We start from the raw sequence: 25,104 nt of genomic DNA, 5'->3' as shown, positions 1-25,104 counted from the left end.
CATGTCCATATGTGCGTCTGTCCGACCGTTCGTCTGTCCGTGTGAACTAGAATGTTGAGATTAAGCATGCAGCTTCCAGAGATGTACACGCACAACACCCACAAACCGCCTAAAAATACCACGCCCACATTTTTGAAAATTTGTTTTTCACTTTTTTATTAGTCTTGTAAATGTCTATAGATTTGTTAAAAATCGTTTTGCCACGCTTACTCTACCGGCCAAAACTGTCACGCCCACACTTTTAAAAACATTTTCTTCATTTTTTAATTTTATTCTCAATTCTTACCTGGGTTGGCTATCACCCAGGAAATCATGAAATCGAAATAATAAGAAAATTAATCAAGAAGTAACACAGAGACCTCAAGCCATAGATTTTAAAATAAAAATCCGATTTCCAACGTATTTGACACATTGTTCGCTAGGTAATGTTAAAAACTTAATTAAAAATTAAACATTTTTTATAATGTGGGCGCGCTGGTTTTTTGGGTTTATTAGGACAGACAGACGTGGCTAGATGGTTTTGGATATTTATCCTAATATCTTATCTATTACTTTTCAATGAATGTATACTCTACGAGTAACCCCTTTACTCTACGAGTAACAAGCAATGAAATTTAACGCCATTTTCGTTATTGGGTATACAATACTGTCACGCATGATTATAAGGCTATTAAAAAATTCATTTTTTTTTTAACTAAAACTTTCCCTTAAGGATTTTGTTACATTGATTATGCAGTGTTTATAAATGTATTTCAATCGAAAGTGACAAAGAAGATATATGATTATTGTATTGTAAAACATTTGGATTTTAAAAAGTGATTTCCATCAGTTCAAATACTTTTTGTAAGGCGTAAAAAAAGAAGCTTCTTAAATACGTGTTATATTGATTGCGTCATTTATAGATTCTCTTCTTAATAACAGCTTCTTATCATTTTCTAAATCAATCGGAGATATTCCAGAGCTACGGTCGTTTAAATAAGTAGTATCTTCCTCCACAATTTTTTCGAGGAAAGCATCAGAGCTGTTTAAGACTAAAAACTTTATTAATTACTGATTTCAATAAGCTGATACTAATTGTTTTACCATTATGGCCAACTATCGGTCCATTGCACATATTTTCAGCAGAACTGCAATTTACGACGGAAACATCTGTAGGAGAGTTATTACGTCCACCCTTTTGTAAAGCAACCGCTTTTCGAGCATGGCGCGTTGTCAAAACACCAGTTTCAACATCTCTTTCAAGTCGGTGTCCTAAAAATTATGTATTTATTTTGAAAAATATTTTACATATGTAATATTATATTACCAGATCGAGATCGAGTTAGTTGACGTTGTACATAGTCTTCAAGATCCTCCTCCTCCTTTCGACTTATAAGACAGTTTAAAATTAGTAAAAACAGTCCCAGTCCAAGGGAAAATAATCCTGTGCAAGTAACTTCATTCCACCATGCTGAGCTTGAGCCTAATAAATCGATTAGATGCAGCAAATAAAACAAGGAAATTATGTTAAAATTACTTACTAAATACGTTCCATGACATAGTTTCGTCTGGAATAATACCAGCGCCGCAAAGAAAAACTCCAAACACAACGAATACAATACCTATATGCAACATGCCAATACTAGTAACTACCTATATTTAAACGATAAATAACATAAAGTTTACTGTTGTTTTCCTATTTTGATATTCTTAAACATAAACCTGGCTGTCAAGCATTCCGGTGCCGGGACTAACTGCATGCCGAGGGTGGTGATATTTTCGTCTCACAGATCCTGTTGGAGAATGAAATGTTTCGCCGCTCTCAGAACTTTGCGTGCTATAGCGTCTTTCCCGAGCCCTTTTTTGTTCATCACGACGTTTCCGTTGCCTTTTGATCGCCATTGCGGAATGAATGCCCACTGAATGCATTTTAATTCCTAGAATGTTGTTTTTACTATGAAATGTTTGTACTATATTTTTCATACATTTTTGTTTTAAATAAAAATTTAATTAAAGTTTTATTTTTATTTTTATTTACGGACTAGGATGAGGGGCCTTGGCGGCCATGTATTTGAAGTCTGTCTCCGTTTTAAACAAGCCATAGATTTCGCTTTCTTCTACCTATTACATACGTTTCTACGTTACTCTACAAGTGACAGGTATAGAAATGTTGCCTTTGTTTCATATTATATTATATTTATATCGCTATGCGAACAAAGCACTAGCACTCCCACTAGCTGAGTAAAGGGTATGAAATAGCCTAGGGAATCGAGTTCAACATTTTCTTGTATCTTATATTTATTTTATAAATATTAATTGAAAAGTTTGTATTTTTATACACGTTAAACGTAGAGTAAAAGGGTACACTAGATTCGTTGAAAAGAATGTAACAGGCAGAATAAAATGTTTCCGAACATATAAAGTAGTCGATCAGGCCATGTCCGTCTGTCCGTATGAACGCCTTGATCTCAGGAACTACAAAATGTTGAACTAGAATGTTGAGATTAAGCACGCAGCTTACAGAGACTTAGACGCAGCGCAAACCGCACAAACCGCACGGCCACACTTTTGAAAACTGTTTTTTAATTTTTTTATATATATTGTACATTTCTACAGATTTGCCAAAAAACTTTTTGAAAAATGCTGTGATATTTTTTCAGTAAATTTTTGTAAATTTCTACAGATTTGCCAAAAAACTGTTTGCCACGCCCACTCCAACGCAAACCGCCCACAGCGGTTTAGCATTGAAAAATGTTATATCTTTCACTTTTTTCAAAATACTTTTTGCCATGCCCTTTCTAACGCCCACAAAACGCACAAAACTCTCATGCCACCAACCATGAAACGGAAGTCCAGCTGGTGCCGCCTCAGATCGCAGAAAAACCTAAAGGCGTACAGCAAAAAAAGGCAGAAGGGTCCTACCAGCGCTCAGTTGTCAGCTCGTCAAATACTTCCAGCAGGATTGCCCATATTTAACGTGAACCCTGATGAGTGGCAACATCTGTGCTACTACGCAGGCCTGCCATCTTGATGCCCAATTAAACAACACCATGCTTGCAAGGGAGTTATTTGACAAGCTTCCAAACCAATACAAGCTGAACAGGGCAATGCACCCAAATGATTGAAAAGTATCAAGAGTAAAGGCGTTTAGCGATTGGCTGTTTACTATCGCCGAAGCTGCCTCCACCGTAGTTTCAACTTCATCTGCAAAGCCAAATAACGTGCACACTCACACCAGCTACAATAACTGAGATCTTCAGCACATCGAATCAAACGAATTCGAACAGTCAATAAACACGTCTTGCCTTGTCTGCCAAAGTACCCAGCATCAAGTCTCACAGTGTAAAAAGTTTTAAAAGCTTACCTATAAAGGAAAGCAACTAAACATTCGCGATAATCGCTTGTGCTTTATATGCCTAAAAAGACACGGAAGGAGATGTCAATAAACAATATCTTCGAATCATGCCCATGAAGGTTCGAAACAATCATATTACCGTCGACACCTACGCTATCTTGGACGAGGGATCCTCGAGGACACTTGGTGACATACAAGGCACTTTGGATCCATTATGCATGCAGTGGACCAATCAAACCACAAGGATGGGAAGAAACTCAGTTCGCTTCAATATACGAGTCTCTGGGGCAGACAATACAAAAACTTACTGACTAAATGACGTTCCCACCGTCAATAACTTGGGTTTACCACAGCAAACCGTCAACGTTAATGAGCTGATCACCAAATACCCACATTTAAATGGAATTCCTTTAAAATCATATTGCAATATTGATTGGTACGAATAACTGGAATTCCTCGAGAAATAAAAGAACGAAAGTGGAACGAGCAAATCGCTTCAAAGTGCACGCTTGGCTGGGCACTACAAGGCTGCGTCAGAACCAAAAACACGTTTTCTATGCATCACTGTCAATACAACAGGAACGAAATTGATAATGCCATAAAATAGAGCTTTAAAGACGACTTAGTTTATCCAAAAAGCGTTTCTTTCCATCAATGACGAAAAAGCCATGAAGTCGTGCTTCTTCGGCGCGGTACTAACTCTCCCCTACCGGAAGGCTATAACACCTCTCTGAAGAGACTAACTGTCTAAAAAACAAAAATCAGCAGAGATCCTGATTTATACACTAAGATTGAGCTACAAATTAACAACTTGAAAGAGAATGGGTATCCAGTCGAGTTTTTCAGTGACATGATTAAAAAAAACGACGAAACTTGAAAAAATGGATACGACTGTAACCTTCGGTCAAATAATGTGCTCAAAGGACCTATTGTTCAATTAAGCTCAACATTCAAATCAGAAATCGACACACTTCAGTAAAAGGGAGTCATAAAAAAGGCGAGCTTTTTAATCGGACTAAACGTTTACATCGATGATTTCGGAGTATTACGCACCTAACGCCGGTCGGTTTCCATAAACCAAAACTTAAATCAAATTGTTTTGCTAAATCGCCATCACATCTCTCATTTTATAGTAAAGGACTTCCAAGAAAGAAATCATCATCATCATGAAGGGACCATTTATTTAATACGAAGCCATTATTTTATTCCTCGATTGCGTGAAATGCTCAGAAATTTCAAAACAATTCCGCCGTCCCGGAACCACCGCAAATGGCACCAGTGCCACCCGCCAGGTTCGCCAAATATGAGTACAACGTTAGGGTGTTATTTTCGCATGCCGGACTTTACGCGCCATTCATATAAAAATAGCCCAGAGATTGGATACGAGCTCATATGAAATGTGTCTCACAAATTTTAAAGTAACGGAGAAGGTGGTGAAGGAAAAACTTTTAAAAGTGGAATTCCGAATTATTTTGTATTAATCTTATGTGTATATCGATCACACATCGGCTTGACCGATTCGTGACTACGCCAATGGACGGCCACCACTACATATCCAGAAGGATCGATAAGGCAGTTGTGGTGCGATCTCAATGGAAAGAAGAAGATTTTTTAAGGCTCTTAAACATTTTGTTTGTAAAATTAAATAAATGTATTTATTATTAAAAAAAAAATGACTATAAATTTAAAAAAAGCATTTAAAAGCTTGTTATTTAACAGTCGGCTGCAACAGATCGGTTTGCTCAAAACTCAATCAATATCACATGACATGATTGAAAGAATAAGTAAACAAGGCAATACAAAACCTTTTCGAAGACGGTAGATGCGCAAAAATGCGAAAAAAAAATATCGCAGTATTAATTACCGGAAACTTAATAAAATAACCATTGCAGAACCCAATTCCCGAAATAAATGAGATACTTACACATTTAGAGAGCAATAAGGTTTTCTATGTTTTTGAATTAAAAAAAAAGTTAGTATTCATCGAAATAAATAAATTTTTTCTAAATTATATTACATTCAATGGCTACAGAAGACTTTGGAGTCCCTAAACACATCGTTATGGACAACGAATGACACAACGAAAGATATTACAGACAGAAGTCAATACCGCTCCACCATACAAAAGGACCGTTATCGGACAGAAATAATGAGATGCTTAAAGAAAGAAATTTTATCGAGGTGTCTACGAATATAGTAACCATTGCCATTAGAAGTATTCTTTGGCAAGAGAATATTGACAAATCCAAACGAATATGAAACAGCTAGAAAAACTACAATTATTACTAAATCTGGAAAAACAGTTCATAAAAGCATATTGATATGGATGGCCCCAGTTGTCGGCGCAACAATGAATCTCACTAATTACAGTAACGCTAATCAAAATGTTGACAATGATTGCAAGGTCTAGACAACTAAATTAATACATCTTATTGACCCCGACCAAATCCAAACTATATTAGGTTGTCATCATCATTATACTGAAAATAGTCTTAGAGAAAGCCCACTATACGCTACTCCTTACCATATAATAATCATTCCTACTCACACTTTCCAAACATCAACAACATTCCCCAGGTCACAAAGAGTAGATCCCTAAATTGGTTAGGTATAGGTTTCGAAGTTCATAACCGGCAGCCCGTACATCGACGACCTGGTTAAGATAGAAAATAATCTAAATAACAGAGCAGAATACAATAATAAAATATGTCATAGATAATAAACAACTAAAAGAATGAATAAACTTACTTTAGTAACTAACGCTCTTCAAAATTCTATTGAAAAAGCAGTTCGGTTAGGATCGAGTTGGCCATTAGTTTTCAATACTAAATAAGGCTAGTAAAAGAAGAAAATAATCTACACAAAATAAGCCATAGAGATTTCGAACGAATAGAGCGAGAGTCTGCATCGATGCAGAGCGAACAGCAGATCGCTAAGCCAAAAGTGCAAGCGCGAGATACACAAACTTACATTGGGAAAGATAATCGCACAACTGAGGTGCCGTAGAGATAAATTTTGCCTCTAATGAATATGAACAAAATGTGGGGCACTGCCGGCTGTTGCGAAACGAATACTACTCCAGCTAACCATTTACTCGACGAAGGCCATCTTGGTCAACGAATGTGTCCGTGACATTCGAGCGACTGCAACCTCCAGAAATAACCCAGCCTAACCAAGACTGTTGCATTAGCAGCAATCGGGAGTACAGTTGAGATTCAGACTCGAGAAGACCATGGCAGGGAACAAAGGGTTCTGAACGTTTTTTTTACTAGTACAGTGCCAGTGGCTAAGTTTCTCAGGTGAAGCAGGATATGGTGCTTAGATCGATATGCACGGCAGCTGCACTGCCTCAGTTGATGAGCAGTCCTTTTGCAAAGAGCGAGCCTCTTTGCCTCTCTAAATCGATTAGCCGGGGTCAGGTTTTAAAAGCTCTGGCAATAATATATTGAGTGCTGAGACTTGTGGCAAGCAAGGCGGACCTACGCAAATCATATATACAATTACTTCGCACAGGGTTACCTGGCGCATAGCTTGCCATAGCGAAATCCAGAGTCTCCAGTCTGCAGTCTCCAGAGTCCTCCATCACTGCTCAAGAAATCAATCCAAAATTGAATGCTGGAAGATTGGGTTCTCCAAATTGTCCTCCTATTTCGCTTGGCTCGATAAGACGTTTTGTATTTAGCGATTTTGAACGAATAGATTTATATGTATTGTTAGATCGAGAATCTTCATCGATGCATTATGCATAATGTACAAAGGCGATTGAAGTGAGCGCCTTAAATGAAGAGCCAAAGGTGCAAGCGTGAGAGAGACGAGCTTAGATAAAGCGCGAGAGAGACGAACTTAGACAAGGAAAGATAGTCGCACAGCTTAGGTGCCGTAGAAATAAATAAATAACATGCCACCCCTCTCCACGGAAGTTCTTTTTGCTGAATAAAACAACGCTTTTGTATATTGTTAAAGTCCGCACCCTAGTGAGGAACATTTCACATGCCTTTACCATCGCAAGCAGGCATGTAGAATTTCGAAACATTTAAAAAATTTATGGTCCTGGTAATCTTCTGAAACAAAAATAGATTCTTACGGAATATCGAAGGTACTAGAGTTCATCTCTGTAATACTGGTAATCGTCCAAACCGATGACATTTTTACTCGTGTTGATAAGGTAAATCAAACTGTACTCTTAAATAGGCTTTACCTCTTGGGATTCCTTGCCACAGTGATAATATGGAATAACTCGTTTTTAATAAGCCGTACTCAGACGGTAATATTTTAAAACTACAGGGACCGCATGGCTTACTCGGCTTTGATATTCATTTCATTTAGAAGAAATTTTGAGCAGAAATTTCAAATTTTTGTCGATAGAAATTGGATCTCAAACAAAATAGTTTAAATAGTTTTTTTCCGAGTTAAATTTGAGACTCATTCGATTCGTGTCGACGTCGCGGATGTGTCGTCGATAGTGCTGGTAGTGGAAGATTTGGGTCAACTGTCAACGGCAGTTTTTCACTCTTTGTTGTTTCACTTGTTCCTCATGCAAGCGTTTTCATTGCTAGCAAGTGCTGCCAATAGTCCTAGCGATAAATTTACCTTTAAGGGTCCATAAATCGACAGACATGGCAGAAATGTATTTCTGCTGGAGTCGGTGGATAATTCGAGATGTATCGATGATCTTACAAGATATGTCAAAGAGTGATTCATTGTCTCACGATCGTGGCTAGCAGTCAGTTCTGTTGTTTCGCAATTCTGCTAGCATAGCGCCCTTGTGAATAATTTGTCCTGTTTTTGTTTTTGTCTTTATTTTCCTTTGACGAGACCTCACTCAGCGGCAGAGTCTCAAATTATATTCTTTGTTGCCTGCTGTGCACATATTCATAGAACACACGCACATTTCTTTTCACCAGTAGAGCATTGCGACTCCTAGCCGCCAGTACAAATTCTGCGAATCCTTGTCGTCGGTACAAAATTGAAAGGTGTCTCAAAACACTATTTAATTCGTTCTGCGACACGGTTTTTCTGCCAAATCACACGCCATCATGTGTGAACTGTAAGCTTATATTATATATTCTTAATTTCTCTCAACCTTTTTAGAATAATAAATTCTTTTAGAATAATATCCTTAAAACTATTTTACAAATATTTTATTCTCTCCGTTACTCGTAGAGTAAAACGGTATACTAGATTCGTTGAAAAGTATGTAACAAGCAGAAGGAAGCGTTTCCGACCATGTAAAGTATATATATTCTTGATCAGGGTCAATAGCCGAGTCGAACTGGCCATGTCCGTCTGTCCGTATGAACACCTCGATCTTAGGAACTACAAAAGCTAGAATGTTGAGATTTTGCATGCGGCTTCCAGAGACATAGGTATATTGCATTGTATATTTTTGCATTGTTTTATTAGTCTTCTAAATTTCTATCGTTTTCTGTTGAAAAAGTGTTAAAAGTTTTAAATTTTTTTTCCATTTTTTTTAAGATATTTCTACCGATATTCAAGAAAATTAAGAAATCTCGTTCGCACTTTCACTAGCTAAGTAACGGATATCTGATAGTACCTGATAGATTTTTTTTATTAGCCTTGTTAATTTCCACCGATTTGCCAAATATCTGTTTGCCACGCCCACTCTACCGCCAAAACTGTCACGCCCAAACATTTAAAAAAACTCTTTAATTTTTTTTTTCGCAATTTCTACCGATATTCCAGAAAATGTTAAAATTTCTCGTACGCACTTCCACTAGCTGAGTAACGGGTATTAGATTGTCGAGGATCTCGACTATAGCATTCTATCTTGTTTCTATTCAAAATAATATCCTTTTTACTCAATTTCACTTAAATCAAGATTATTAACATTTACTTTCATTTCCTTTTTCATATTTCTTCATAGCCGGTACAATATAAGTTTGGCTTCCTGTCCCCCGCCTACGAACCTGTTCGTAGGTTATGGTGCGGTCTTTATATCCCTTCTTGAGAATCTGACACACAAATTGAGTCGTCTATTTTGTTAACGCTTCTTGATTATTTGGTAAAGCTCTTAATTCAGGAGAATAATTAGTGATTAGTGATAGATTAACCTATTAGTGATTTAAGTTCTATCGATCCCTATAAAGGACTTTGACTATCTTAACAGGAACCGTGAATTTTGGACCAAGTTTAGTTTGATGGCGTACTTCATTCTTTAACAAACGTGATCACCTATCCTATGTTTTATAATTTCTGCTTTGTTTTTGTTGAATCTTATTTTATCAAATCGTGCATGCAAGGGAAAATCGGTCTGATGTTCGTTTGCTAACTGATGTAGAACCCTCACTGCTATGAATGGTGCGCTAGACGTCCCGTATGTTACCGTGGAAAGCTCATTGGGTTTGAAGTGGTTTTATTTTCGCCACAAAATCCCTTAGTAACTACGTAGTAAACATAAAGAATGAAGTTAGTCAATTAGACTATGTTACTAAGCCAATAAGATTTTTTAAAAGCTAACTTCTACAGAATAAAAAGACGATTTGATTTAGAGTTTTCGAACGAAAAGATTTATTTGAATTGTTAGAGTGAGAGTCTGCATCGATGCACATATGCATAAGTTACGAAGGCGATTGATGTTAGCGACTTAAATGCAGAGCGAACAGCAGATTGCTAAGCCAAAGGTGCCAACGCGTGAGTACAAGATAGAGAGATCGCAAGAGAGACGAGCTTAGATAAAGAAAGATAATCGCACAGGTGAGGTGCCGTATAGATAAACTGTGTCTCCAATGTTGGCAATAAACAAAAACAGAAAATTTAGTAACTGCTGGCGGATGCGAAACCCGACATAATCCCCCCGTTGGATGCGCAGCTTTTAACAGAATCCCTAAGAGGCAGCAGACGCAGCTCATTCACTGCTCGCTTCATCGAGTTTCATGGGTTTCGGTCCCTGAATCCAACGAAGACTTATCCAGCTGACCATATACTCGACGAAGGCCATCTTGGTTAACAAAGGATGAATGCGAGGCAAGTGAGCTAGAAGACTGTACTAATCCTTTAGTGTACGGAGATTTTCCAAGAAAGACGCTTCGACGAAATTCCAATACTGGTTTTTCCGTTAATGCCCTACGTGGCCAATCAGTAAATCTATGTGTTGAGAACGATGAAAATCTGGGTCCGCGAGCTACAGATTTTGGGGTATGTTCCACCTGCAAAAGTAAATGTTTGAGCAGGGCTGATTTTCGATAATATTGGAGGCAATAACAGCAGTGATGTCGGTCGAGTAGTTAGACATTCGAGATCATATTAAAATATTGACTGACGAACCATCTCAAAACTAGAATCACCTTTTTCGGTAACACAAGCTGATGAATTCACCTTCTTAAGTTGAAGCTGATTTGCTAATCGGAATGCTATAAGCTGCAGTTTAGACCCAGAGTGGAGAAGAACTACTACGGTGCCAGTGACTATGAGCACAACATCCTTACTAAGATCCTGTGCAAGAAGCGCAGCAGATATTCCAGGCAATGCAGAGGGTTCGACAGCATGATGTGAGTCAGAAACAAGCGTTTCTCCAAGCTGTGAAAGATAATCGCATAGCTGAGGTACTGTAGAGATATATTGCAATTTAGTAACTGCTGGCGCCTGCGAAACCCGACAATGGTATTGTATGATCATTTTTAGTCCGTTGATGGAAGAAATATTGGAAAAAAAGCAAGAGATCTAAAATATCGATATTTTAGAATTGTTATTATATTATAATTTCTGTCCTTAAGCTTATTACTGATAATTATTTGGTCATTGTTACATTTTATTAAATTATTGACGTTGTTTCTGTAATTTCTAAATCATTGAGATCTTTGTTATCTTTCCAGGCTCAGCCAATCAAAATTTTACATCGGACCTAATTACTTTTATAAACGGCTCTTTCTGCTTGTGTTAGAATATATATTATATGTCTTTGAAAATACGGAAAGGCATTGAAAACAATTTTAAGCATTAATTCTAATTTATACAGTAAGAGTGCAAAAACTACAACTTATTCAGAAATACGTTAACTTATTTGCTGAACCAAACGAAAAACTTACAAACCACAAGAAACATAAAAGCAAAGAAATTAACGAATACCGAAACTCCATTCTACTTAAAATGTTACCATTATGACACATCAAAATGAAATATACCGAGAAATTAGAGATCGCTTAGAAAATAATATAAGAAGACTTCAGAAGATACATCAACTCACTAATGTGAATAGAACTAACAAAATTATATATTTTATATTATATTATATAAGGAAATGAGGAGTTGGGTTTAATAAAAAACAGCTAAGCATAATCGTATTAGTATTCTTAATCAGATATTCCAATTGTAATTCGTTTTTCTTACACAGTTTTTTTTTTGCAGCCTCGTGTAGAGGCATTTGCAGTTTCGAAGCGTACGGGCTTGTTCATATAATTAATGTGTTGTGATTTAACAATGTCCATAGGTTCTTTGTAGACCAGCTGGTCGAGCTACAATATAATGTGGGTCATGTAAAGGTGTATTTTTACAATAAAACTGGTTGATTAAAGTACTACAGCTTTTAAAATACTCATAATTCCAAATCCAAATCCTAAAAGAACTATATTTTTTATTACTTTTAATTAAATTGCCGATTGCTTCTATGCTTCTATTGCTTCTAAATTACCCATATTAAATATTTTCTATAAACAGGGAAGCTATATTATAGAGTCGTTCTATCCGGTCGGTTCTTATATTGTGGTGTGGCCGTCATAGGATTTAGGGAGGGAGAATAGGGTCCTGCAATATATCAAATGTATATTGTATAACTATGTACTTATGTGTAAATTAATTCTTTGCCGGCGAATAACGCGTGCGCCTGTACGAGTCCAATGTCAGGCGGTGCCGTGACAATAAAAATTTAATGATAGCCAGATTTAAGAACTAGGGTTGAAAAGTAGTGGGCTTTGCCCAAATTGCTTAGTATCATTGAGATGTTCGGCATAGGGAATGTCGGGAATAGTTCTCTCATTGAGTTGGTGGAAGTCTATAACTAGCCGCTTTTTACGATTGCCCGCCTCATCGGTTCCTTTCTTACTTACAACCCATATGGGGTTGTTGTAAGGGGATGCCCATTTTTGGACTGTCATTTTTTAGAAGATCTTGAATCTATTGACAGAGTCGGCTACGCCCATGGGGTACGGGTAAAGTTTAGCATAGATAAGCTCCTCACTCGCTGTCCTGATTGTGGCAACCACTGAGGTATTGCAAGGCAGGGCCTCGTTGGGATCTGCAAAGACCTTCTTTTTGGATCTCAACATTTTTAAAAAAGCATCTCGCACCGAAGCGTGTGCGTCTGAGCAATCTATGTCAGTGAAATTGACATTGGCGTACGTATGGAAGGAGATCTTCTCAACTTCTGTGCCCCATTTAAGCTTGTCGGAGACCAAGCAAAGTGATGCGCCGATTATCCCGTCAAAAGTTGACTAATCTGGTAGGAGAAAGAAGGTTGCTTTAACGTTGAATAACGCGACAAAGCACTTTTTGAGTGTACTTTGAACGGGGAGCTAACCGGACGGACGCCACGCAGCCCCTTGTGTGGCTTGATAAAATTTTTTGGCGCGCCGGTGTCGATGAGGAAGTTCATATATATCCCCATCCGTCTGATGACGGGAAGCAGGGATTTACCCCTAAAAATTAAGAGTGTCTGGTTGTGCCTCAGCCTGCTAATATGACCTAGTACGCTGATTGGCGTTTTCCCTGTGCCCTTTTTCTTCGCTGCCTCTCGCGAAGTTGGCCGCAAAAGCATATCTCTCGTGGTAAGTCTCTTGGCTTGGCTGCGAATAGCACGTCTGTTAGACTGCGCCTTAGCCCTGAGACAAATACCCGCAGAGCGTCTTCGCGAAATTTTTGACAAAAGTCGCTTGCCAGGGTTGCATCATACGACATGCTGATTTTATTAGTCAACAATGTGAGCTTCTTTGTAACTTCATCATAATATTCCAGCATGGTCATTCTGCCCTGCCTGAGCGTGCCTCACTCCTGTTCAATTAAATGTATTGGCCGCTTGTTGTTATGTATGTCGTATTTAAAATCAAGGCGAATTATGATCGCATTAATGTTAAGCGCTGTGTCAAATGAGGCTAATACAACATCTACAGGAGGCCCCATAATCTTATTTCTTAAGATTATGATGGCCTGATAATGGCGCGCAGTGCCATCGTACGGCTTGAATATGCGGTAAGCTGCGGGTGCTGCCCGTCGCCATGAAACATACGACTTCTGTACCCCTGTGAATTCAGGCAAGCTTTTAACGGCGTCTAACGGCTCGTCACATTTAGCGTTATTTGTTATTTCTATGCCCGTGTAAGTCTGCACCTGAGGTGGGGCAAGTTGCGTTGCTGCCACCTGCTGTGATAGTAAGTTGACTTTGTCGACCAGGGCCTGATTTACTCTGGCTTTATTGTATAATGAGCTTTAATTGTTCCGCGTCCATGCTACTGGGTACGGGGGGAGCCGTAATTATATATCTTGGGGCACGAGTGCGAATGAGACTGTCGCAATCAGAGTCTGAATCGTTAGGCTGCTGACGGCGGTCTCTAAAACAGAGGAAGGTGAAGTCATGGGCTTCTAGTGCAAGCAAAGTAACTTCAATGCTTGAGGGCTAAGGCAACAAAGTTGCAATTCTTTAACGGATCGTGTTACGCTGAGCGGCAATACAGACCGAACGATACAAAGGCAAACGGAAAAACCTCATGCGCGCTGATAAATCACTTTTTTTTCTTAGCACTTCTTTTTGTTAAGTATTTCGAAGTTGGCAATGACCTCTGAAAAGCTATGTGACTTGATTTTATATATAAGCTCATTCAGACTTAAGTACACTTTAAATTAAGGTGTCCACTTACATTATCGGTGAGTGTGGGGTCACCATTCTGGTGTTTGTGTAGTTTGCTGCTCCAGATATCTTGCGCGCTGATCTGGCGATAATCCGAAGCTCCAGCAGCTTCGGTGTATGATCTAAATTTAGTAAATAGCGCTGTTGCTTGGTGTCACTGTTGCTGCGCTCGCGAGTACATTGAGCTCTTTATTACTGTCACTGTGTGGCCGTAAATCGCTTGATTAGTCACTTCGTTCTTCAGCATTGTTTTTTGTCAAAAAAACGAGACCGGGTCGTGGCGTGACTACCACTAGTTGGGCGCCAATTTATTTGCGGCTCTACGAGTCCAATGTCCGGCGGTGCCGTGACAATAAAAGACAAGTAGTTCAGATTTATTATTTATTATCCCGAGCCAAGAGTAGCTGTGGCGTTGGAGCACAAAATCAAACTAACTTTCAGAGTATAGAAATTAAAGGCAGAGAAGGAAAACGAAACGTATTGTTTCGAACCCATGCTCACAGCGGCCACCCAAATATGCCGTGTTTGCCGTCTATGCAACGACGTCCGGCATAATGCTTACATTGGAGAATGCCGATGCTGTCGTATCTCATTTGATTTTCTGGCTGTGTTAACTTTAGTTAACTTGAATACTTTAGTTAACTTTAGTTTCTTGTATACGAATCAACTACTTAGAACATTGGAAAAAAAAGGGAGAGAAAAAATCTATCCTTATTTGCGCAGGTTTATGAAATGCTATTCACGAGTTTTGGGACCAAAGACTCGGTTCGAAACCGGAGGAGGATGCTGAATACTAGATGCTGGTAGTTATCAAGATATTAATAGCGGATAGACATCCAGCTTGGCTCCGACGTGTTCAGCAGCACCATCCGCTGCTGCAGTGCGCCTTCACGGCGGATCAGCCAAATGGCACCGCAAAAGTACCAGCTATTTAGATTGCACAATCGCCACATGATCGGCGGCTGCGTGGGTAGCAGATCGGCCATGATATTAGGAGATGATAGCAATCGTTCTGCAGTTTAAACGGTTGCTGCTGAACATTCTCTCCTTTTTTAAACAAGAACGCACAGATGCAGTAGCTGGTTTTAAAGAGCGAAAAAAAACAGCAGCGGTCACCACGGCCAAGCGTGGGGCGTTCCGGCTTCCAGCTACGGCTGGCGTGATGTTAAATGTCGTTAAAAATTGCAAAAAAAAAAAAAAGCAAGATAGAATGCTATAGTCGAGTTCCCGGACTATCAAATACCCGTTACTCAGCTAGTGGAAGTGCTATCGAGATTTCAAAATTTTCTGGAATATCGGTAGAAATTAATAAAATGCAAAATACCTAAAAAATTGATAGTGTGGGCGTAAGAGTTTTGTTCGATTTGTGAACGTTAGAGTAGGCGGGGCAAAAAGTATTTTGGCAAGTCTATAGAAACTTACAAAATATATGAAAAAGTGAAAAATGTCACAACATTTTTCAGAAGTGTGGGCGTGACAGTTTTGGGCGGTTTGTGGGCGTTAGAAAATGGCAAAATGTTTTTGGCAAATCTATAAAAATTTACAAGATATATTCAAAAGTGGAAATCTTCCCGAAAATCTGTTCCAAGATTCAAGTGAATGGCGGTTCGGTTGTTAGAGGCGTAAAGGTTAGCAACACTCAGACCCCCTTGATCGAAAATCAACTGTAAATTTAGAATTACTCTTAGCCTTAGTATTTTTGTCCGATTGAAAAAGGTGAGTACCAATTCAACGATAACTCTTCCAATAGATACAGGTGTGGAAATGTTATTACTAAAATGCAGAAATAACAATCTTAATAAAGTAAATTTAAACAATATAACAAATGTTTGGTATATGTTCCTGATATGTATCAGGAATTCAGTGCCTATGGGTGCTGCAAATGCAGCAATATCATATGAATTTCATTTAGTGCCTGACAATTTCCCTGAAGTGCCTGACAATGATAAATTCAGTTTGGGCTTCATAAAAGATTCAATTGTATTTTAGAATTCCACGAGCGTGGAGAACATCAAGACACAATGACTTTAGGAATATAAAATTCCTATAATTCGCTCACAAGATAATGAAATAGTTTTGACAGCTAGATCATTCAAATAATTGAACTTACGACTATCAAACAACATATAATCATAGCAAACTAGTAATTATAACCTTAAATAATGGTAGCAAGCTAGTGCTTAAACAATGGTTTGTATACACTCAGATCTTGTAGATTAATAATGCGAATCGATAAATAAATAATACAACAAATAAAGACGCTATTATAATCAGGGAAAATATACAAAGCGAATCAATTGACGACTATGATGTATATCAAAGCAATCAGAAAATAATTTGGAGAGACCTTAGCAGTATTAAAACTTTTTAAATTCCGTTATTTAAAAACGATTTTACGAAATGATGCGCTAAATAAAGCAATTTTTTTTGTTCCGAAAAAGAAACCAAATCAGCTAATAATTTTTACTAACAAAAGGTGAGATTCAAAAACAAAACATCAGTATATATAGTGAGGAGTCTTAAAACTCCCCACAAATCGAGGTGCAGGAGAGCTGCCTAGCAACAACGAAGGAGGCTGGAATGCAGGAGGAGTCAAGCGCAACCAGGTCAAATGGGAAATAATTAACCTTGGACCCTGGCAAAGCGAAGAGACCGTTAATCAACGGTACCGCTCTGGACCTTGGACTCGAGGCGGCGAAGGGCACAGAGGTCAAACGGTAACGGTTTGGACTTTGTACATACACAAAGAGGACGCACCCTGAATTAAAGACCTCAGAACCGATCGCCGTCGGGGATAAGCACGCACCCGTCGATAAGATACCGGTCAGTGGGAACGCGCAGAATGCAGCAAGAAACCACTCGGGGAGAGAGAGCAGGCCGTGAGTGTCAAAAGAGGGCATACAAGGCCTTTTGGAGGTGGAGATGTTTTTGAATTTTGACGAGCAGCGACAGCAATTGAGAAAGGATGCAAAGATTGAAATTCAACGCCCATCGAACACTACCACCAGCAGAGATTGTATGTGGGGTCCAGGACAATGAGGTCGATTTGTCATCTGGGACCGAATGTAAGAGAGACTATTGCGATTACGGAAGTAAAACAGGGCCCAAGCAGGAATTAAAGATGAGCAGCAGTGAAGGTAGTAGCTCATCAGAATTAAAGCAGAGCAGCAAGAGAAGCAGAGTGACAAGGAAGAACAAAAAGGCGGCATTCGAGAAGTGGAATTTAGCAGGGACAGCCGCAAGATTAAAGAAAACCGAAACGCTTTAATTACTTTGTCATAGCTAACATTAATATCAATTAATATCAGTTGTTTCACTACGGTCACGTATGAACTGTGGTTCGACTTAATGCAAAAAAGAATCAAGAAATGTATTATATGAATAAAATAAAGGAGGACGAGACAATGGAAGATAAAAGATCCAATGTGGAATTAAAGTCGTGGAATGAAAAAGCAAATTAATAATAAATCACAGTTGCTATTGTTATAAAGTATATTGTAATAAAGTAAGTTTACGAGTTTCTACTTTTTTTTGTATAGCAGATAATTTATTATTTAAGATCTAAGTGAACAATAATTAAATAATGTGGGGAGTACATTCACTTAAGGGATGCAGTTAGGAGTTGTTTGGGGAGGGTTCGCTTTATTCTGCCAAGGATGAGATCAAGTGGATGTTTTCTTCGCAAGCGTCTGACGGTTTGATTGTTTTTTACCGGGTTGCCAGGTGGCTTATGTGGTTTTCCAGGCTGCCAGATCGTCTTGAGAATTGTCTCAAGACCAGTAGACCAGGAGTTTAAGGTTTTGTTTGAGCTTTAACCGTCTTCCGTTCTCGCTATCTCGTTTTTCCGTAAAGGCGGTCAAAAACATGCTGATGAATGGTTGGTCCAAGGAATAAAACGTAAGTAAGCGTCAAACGTAGCCGATAGAGTCGTAGAAGACAAAAAGAATAAAGTTAGTCTACGCGTTTCTATTGACTACAGAAAACTGAACAGCATGGTATTGTTCAGACAAAACGACCAGTCGTTTTCTAATGCCGTTCATGGCAAAAGTATTGGAAAACAAGCAATTGGTCACATTTTTCTTTACTGGAGAACGGGGTTTTCACTTTGTAGTTGAAGGGCCTTTCAGTTAAATTATACTCTTCTTGGCCTTGAAAGTTCAGCAGCTGTGTTTAAAAGATTTTTTAATCAAATATTCCAAGACCTGATACACCTTAACGTCAGAGGCCGAACGTCACATTTATTTGGCACTCTTATAGGCATTAATTTTAAACGATATTCCGCAGGAATTTTCAGAATTTTTGATGCGATTTCAGGAATTAAGCTGCTATGTTGTGCACAATCCAGGAAAAAAATTGATCACATGAAGATGATCATGAAGAACCAACCGTTCTGAATACTACCTGCAGTAGAACGAAAACTTTGAGATATTTTCAAGCATATACCATTAAAACTGAGAGATTAGTTTGAGTACATACGGTCGGACGTCATGGCTATTGTTGATACTCGTTAAGAATATGTGTATATACCTTAGACTAATATTATACTTTAGAATAAACCGTATAAGCAGTTACTAGTTAATGTCACACATTTGTCTCATTATGAACGGCGTTTACAGATTATAAGAAAACATCTTCATATTTCAATATCTTTGGTTTATGTACATCCTAATACTATTTCCAGAAGTCGTTCTCATAAACTTAATTAAAAACAGGTATATTTTGTAATAATTCACAAGGTATGGTATTTAAAAAAAATTATATATGGCATTTTTAAATACCCTTTCTATAATGTATAATTCAAGTCTCCTACTTGAAATCTATGGCAGTATAAAAATTATCTATTTTAATAAGTTTTTTATAATTGTCGTACAACTAAAGTATCTTAAACTAAGCTTTTGAATAATTCAAAATGCTTACGCTGTAAAGGGTTAATTGTCTCCTCTCTTAATAAGGTCCTCTCATATGTAATATAATAGTTATATAATATTATAGTTAATATTCCAAGGCAGTAAAAGAGACATTCGCGACCATAAAGAATATATATTCTTAACAGTCCGTCCGTCCGTTTATTTCTACCTAAACTAGTCTCTCAGTCTCTAGTTTAAGCTATATATAACTGGTGGGTTTTCCAAAAGTGGTAGAGCTAAAGTTTTTTATTTAGAGCTCTTTCTATGATACGTAAATAACTTTTTGTTTTTAATAAACAAACAAAAAGACAACGCATACAACAAACCATATATTTTTTCAAATTTCAATCAAATCCTTGTTTTGAGAAACTCTTTTCGAATCCACAGCTGATCAGTTGTCGATCACAGCAAAGCCTCAAATGTTGCTTAGATCGGCAGCTAAAAAAGATTCCGAGCAATCCGATCAAGGGAGGCCAATTTGGGCCTGCTAGAGATTTCGCTTTACCAGCACTGGTTTCTCAAGCAGTGATTCCACCTGTCCCGATTAGTTAACCACCAAAAAGGAATATTGAGTCCCGGACTACCGGTGCAAGTTTGCCCTTCACGGTGGTCACACTCAAGAAACAAATTTTCGTTTCTCGTTTTCCCAGATCATCTGATGTATTGTATTGTATACAAAACAAAACACAAACCGATAGCATAAAAAGGAAAAAGTTAATTTTTCTTACGCTTATTTCATCGTTCAAGATAACTGTCTCTGACGAGCTGTTTCATCCATATGTTCTTGTGATTTTTAGTCGGATAGACTGGTAGTGAAAGAGTTCAAGATCAACAAGATAGAATTCTATAGTCGAGCTGCGCGACTATCAAATACCCGTTACTTAGCTACTGGAAGCGCAAACGAGAAATTTCAAAATTTTCTGAAATATAAAAAAGGAAATAATAAAATGAAAAAAAAGAAAATATTGTTTAAAGTGTGGGCGGAAGAAGTTCGGGCGTTTTGTGGGCTTGCAAAAAGTTTTTTTGCAAATCTATAGAAATGTACAATATATATAAAATAATGAAAAAATATCACATTTTTCAAAAGTGTGGGCATAACAGTTTTGTGCGGTTTGTGAGTGTTGGAGTAGGCGTGGCTAAAAGTTTTTGGCAAATCTATAGAAATTTAGAAGATATATAAAAAAAAAAGTATCACATTTTTCAAATTGTGGGCGTCACAATTTTAAGCGGTTTGGAATGGGCGTGGCAAACATTTTTTTGGCAAATCTTAAGAAATTTACAAGATATATAATATTAAAAAATTAAAAATACCACATTTTTCAAAATTTTGGGCGTGACAGTTTTGTGCGGTTTGTGGGCGTGACAAACAGTTTTTTAGCAAGTCTGTACAAATTTACACAATGTACAAAAAAATAAAAAAAAAATATCACAACATTCTTCAAAGTGTGGCCGTGACAGTCTTGTCAACATTTGGAAACTTGCGTCTATGGCTCAGGAAGCTTCATGCTTAATCTCAACATTCTAGCTTTTGTAGTTCCTGAGATCGAGGAGCTCATACGGACAGACGGACATATCCTGATCGACTCGGCTATTGATCCTGATCAAAAATATGTATACTTTATATGGTCGGAAACATTTCATTCTGCCTGTTACATAATTTTAAACGAATCTAGATTACCCTCTACGAGTAACGGGTATAAAAATTAGAAAAAATTGACCGTGGGAATTCCCCCACGTGGCAAACCACTGCCATTTCTGCCGAAGGCTCCGTTTATATAACTGGCTCTTACTTTCCGCTGTCTTCTAAATTCCCAGAATAAATATCATTTGTCCGCTATCCAATCCGTCTCAATTAAGCTGTCTGATAAGGAACCAATTGGTAGTTCTATGTGATTTTAATATACTTGGCACTAGGTGGTCCACAGAAGAAAAATCGAATATACTTCTTCTTATATCACAAGTAAGTTAATTATATTCAAAATTCTCTTGGTCGATTTTTGGAACTATGTCTTGTAACAAGGTTTGAAAATGTTTTTGTCCAGAGTAGCACCTCTTACTCTACCTGAAGATATGGATTGGTTGGATATCATCCAACTTTTGAGGTGACAATCGACACAGGTACCGCAATAAAAGAGTAATCAGAAAAGATAACAAACTTTCTGAGGGTAAAAAATTTTAAAGCTGGCTTTAATTGGTCCGATCTTTACTCCTGCAAAAAGTTGGCGGATGCCATAACAATTTTGTATAGCGCAATTAAATCAAGTTTGTAACTTTTGTGTTCCGATATACTATTCGTCTATCTTCAACAAACCTCATTGGCTTAATAAACACCTAAGAAAAATAAAGTCCAGACTTCATTCAAAATTTAAAAAAACCATCTGTCTTTTCTAAATAGTTAGGTGCTCGGTTAATGTGCCTACCGTGCCTAATGCTCAGTGTTACAAAGCTATTTAAACCATTGTAAGTTTCAGTTCGCACAGGATCCGAAACAGTTTTATAACTTCGTTAACACGAAGCGAAGAACGTTTTCCTACCCTTTCTCGTTATTTTTGAAAATTCTACTGTAACATCGGATCAGGTAAAAGCCGATCTATTTGCCCAATTTTTTCAAAAATCATATTCTACGATACCTTATTCCGAACAGCCTTATTCTTACGCGGTATCAAAATCGAATTTAATACTTCGTCCCACTCTAAATGAAAGCTCACTGCTTTACGATTTTCAACGTGTTAGGCCTGTCTATTCGCCAGGTCCCGACGGAATTCCTGGCTGTGTGCTTAGGTTCTGTGCGGAAGCCCTGTGCAAGCCTCTTCTGAAACTGTTTACATTATCTCTGTAATCTTCACAGTTCCCCCATATATGGAAGGAGTCCTTCGTCATCCCTCTCCAAAAAAAGGTAACAAATTGGATGCAAAAAATTAAAGAAGAATCTCTAAATTGTCGGCTATACCTAAGCTTTTCAAAATATTATCACTCCTCATTTGCAGCACCTTTGTAGGTCAATTATAAACCCCAGATCAACAACCACTAACCTTTTGGAGCTAACTTCCTTCCTAATACAGGGCTTCAAAAATAATCTTCAAACAGGTGTCATCTACACTGACTTTAGTAAAGCATTTGACTCTTGGTTAGGAAACTTTTTTTTTTTAGGTTTCCCTGTTGATCTTCTAAATTGAATTTTAAGTTATGTAAATAGCAGAACGCAACATGTCCTCTTTAAAAATTATCTTTCTTGTAATCCCATGCGGCGTCCCACAAGGGAGCCACCTTGGTCTGCCCCTTTTTACATTATTTATTAACAACCTTCCTTTGGCAATAAAACATTCGCGTGTACTTTTGTACGCAGACGATGTTAAATTATGCCTGCAATATAAGAACATTTCATTATTATTATGTTCTGACTATAATAGACTTTATCCTATTAACTCTAATCCTGACATATTTCCTCGTTCCCTTACTATTTTGTATATTGCGTCTATCTTCACGCGAATCGACCCGTACGATACACGGCAGCGCCCAACGGTCGGTTAGGCGGGAGGTATGGCAGTGGAATTCGCGCGACAAAAAGAACACGTTGCACTGGATTTTAACAATTAATTGTCATACGTTGCAAAATTTCATCAAAAATTGTCAAATATTTCTGTGGGGCATTATCTCCTACCAGCTTAATCAACTACAACTGTTTGGATTTTTTATGTTTACATTCTCACTGATATTTGTCTAGAACCATTTTTTTTAAGCTATCCTTTTTTTTGCCTACTTTTTAATTGTGTGACATTATCATTGTTGTGTATCATTGGGTATCATTGTGTATTTCCGATTTTTCATATACATATATATAATATTCGGATTATTATATATTTGCATACTGAAAAGTTTTACTTAAATCTACTGTAATTCTGCCCCTTGTGATTTAGCTTTTTTAAAGCTAAAGTTTTCAAGATACTTTCGGTAGCGATATGTAAATCGCATAAAATGAACTCTAAAAACCAAGTGGCTTTCGAATATAGTCCTGATCTAAATTACACGCCCAAATCACTTTGAAAAAACTTCATACAGCTCAGTCGTGTTTTTTTGCACATACATATTTCAACAGGTTAACATCCGTATTTGGTTATTAAGATAAGCAAAAATTTTATATTTTTGTATATTTTATAAAAATAATTATAAAAGTATATAAATATATATGTATATCTGTATGTATGTATGTATATAATGTTAATTTTAAGACATACACCCGTTTTTATTGTACGTCATTCCTTTCAACAAAATGGCAAACTCACCTTTATTCGTCGAATTCAGTAAATTTTTCAAATATATTACTATTATGATCTGGTAAACTTGGATCTTTTATGAAAACGCATTTTAGGACTGTGCTTGAAGTTCTTTCCTCTCAATATTTAACACGAAAATACATTGTGCATATTTTTATTATTTATCGATTGCATTGTAAAAGTTTACTGTATGCGCATGATTTCTAACATTTGGCAATTCGTAAAGCTCTTGAATATAAGGAGGATTTAATCTTTATGTATAATTTCATTATATTTTAGTAAACATATTTCTTTAACTCCGATAAAATGTTTTATTATATTTTCTTTAGAACAAAATGGGGACGCTCCAAAAAGTACAGGTTTTTTACAAGATCTAAAAATAATATTCGCTACACAAAAATACTACAAAACTTTTGATTTTTGATTTTTTGGTTTGTGTCTTAAAATGAAAAGCTTTTTTATTGGCAAGCTTTTAAAAGACTTTTATTTCACCAACTATTTATTTTTATTATCACGGGTAATATAATATTGTGCTAATTTATTTGCCTGTTTTTCATGTTCTCAGCTAGGGTTTAATAGTTCCTATAAGCAACAACAAAAAAATAAGTAAATAGATTTTCCTTAGTTTCAAATCTTAGACTAAACTTAACTCCTAATTCTAACTTTATCTGCGATTATACCTCGGCTATGGGCTCTGAGCTTTTGAGCTTTTGAATCGAAGTTTCTTCAAATGTGGGAATGTGTTGATAATGCGACGGTAGCTAGTTGTTATTGTGGTCACGAATGTTAACGCTGCTCTCAACGAGTTGCAGTGGCTAGCTCAAAGATTTTGCGTGTTCGTCATACCATAATTAATGTTTTTGTGTGATTGCCCGCCCGACCGAGAAGAAGTTTCAGAATTTATCGTCAGCTTTAGTTAAGGGATATCTACGTCCTCGTGGTGTGTCGTCGTCCGCTAGGTCGAACCAGTGGTCTATCCTCCCTCTTCCCATGTCCGCAAGATGTGTACCGACCATACATACAGACATTGGATACATACATACATACATTGGCGGCAATAATTTCTCTCTCCCCTCTCCCGTAAAAAAAAAAATTAATTTGCTCTTGTGTAAATAAAAACAGTAAGCAAGAAGTGTGTATGTATGTATGCCTAATTGTGCTAGAAGACGATATTCGTGCCGAGCTAACTTACATACATTTTTACATATTTATATATATTTATATGTTATACGAGTATGTAATGTATGGTACCCAGGGGATACCACGGGGAGGCCATTACAATTGTAAAGGGATCTTACATTTACATAGCCATCGAGTCGACTTCAAATATTTAAATGATAAAAATATTTCCATGTTCCCCAACTAATCTAGTTTTCTAACTATTTCTTTTCGATATATTTTCGCGGATATTGAAATATTTTTTACGTATATACTAGCAATTTGTACTATATTATATAGTATAATATATAAATAATTAAAAACTTCATAGGCAACAACAAATTATTATTAATATTGAAATTAAATACATATACTTTTATAAAAATAAAATATATTTTATAAAAGTAATTCATAATTAAAAATGAATATTTGTTATTTATGTTGCGAGGAACTTTTCTATTTTAGTTACCAGCCTTGTGGTCTGGTATACTAATAGTAAAAAAATAGGATTTTACGATGTTAATCGGAGTTGAGAAGCTTGTGCTCTTTATTCTCAAGAATACAAAATCAAACCAA

The 25,104-nt window shown here is 37.1% G+C and overlaps 1 protein-coding gene across 3 annotated transcripts; it reads right to left on the bottom strand.

Moving 5' to 3' along the window:
* Window positions 1-255: 255 nt before the first annotated feature.
* LOC26527072 lies at window positions 256-23,796 on the bottom strand. Of its 3 annotated transcripts, XM_026982814.1 has the most exons (7): window positions 23,380-23,796; window positions 5,883-5,987; window positions 1,702-1,916; window positions 1,521-1,632; window positions 1,307-1,462; window positions 1,084-1,251; window positions 256-1,031 (listed from the first exon to the last, which is right to left on the bottom strand). In XM_026982814.1, exons 3-7 carry the CDS (start codon window positions 1,906-1,908, stop codon window positions 868-870), a joined length of 807 nt encoding a protein of 268 aa, XP_026838615.1. In that variant the 5' UTR covers window positions 1,909-1,916; window positions 5,883-5,987; window positions 23,380-23,796; the 3' UTR covers window positions 256-867. The 3 variants fall into 3 exon arrangements, with proteins under 3 accessions (XP_026838615.1, XP_026838616.1, XP_015015599.1); XM_026982815.1 differs by lacking the exon at window positions 5,883-5,987 and having other exon boundaries at window positions 1,602-1,632; XM_015160113.2 differs by lacking the exon at window positions 5,883-5,987 and having other exon boundaries at window positions 23,380-23,795.
* Between the last annotated feature and the right edge of the window lie 1,308 nt (window positions 23,797-25,104).

The sequence above is a fragment of the Drosophila erecta genome, unplaced genomic scaffold, assembly GCF_003286155.1.
Source record: "Drosophila erecta strain 14021-0224.00,06,07 unplaced genomic scaffold, DereRS2 tig00000219-arrow-pilon, whole genome shotgun sequence".
Lineage (NCBI taxonomy): Eukaryota > Metazoa > Arthropoda > Insecta > Diptera > Drosophilidae > Drosophila > Drosophila erecta.
The sequence above is the reverse complement of the archived record's forward strand: the minus strand, read 5'-3'. Positions and strand labels throughout refer to the sequence as shown.

Bases quoted from the DNA above. Each gene is read 5' to 3' on its own strand.
- LOC26527072 (XM_026982814.1), bottom strand. From the start codon at position 1,908: ATGCATTCAGTGGGCATTCATTCCGCAATGGCGATCAAAAGGCAACGG. The intron at 1,633-1,701 runs GTTTATGTTTAA...GTTTAAATATAG, and splicing joins CCGGAATGCTTGACAGCCAG to GTAGTTACTAGTATTGGCAT. The intron at 1,032-1,083 runs GTAAAACAATTA...TAAAGTTTTTAG, and splicing joins ACCGATAGTTGGCCATAATG to TCTTAAACAGCTCTGATGCT.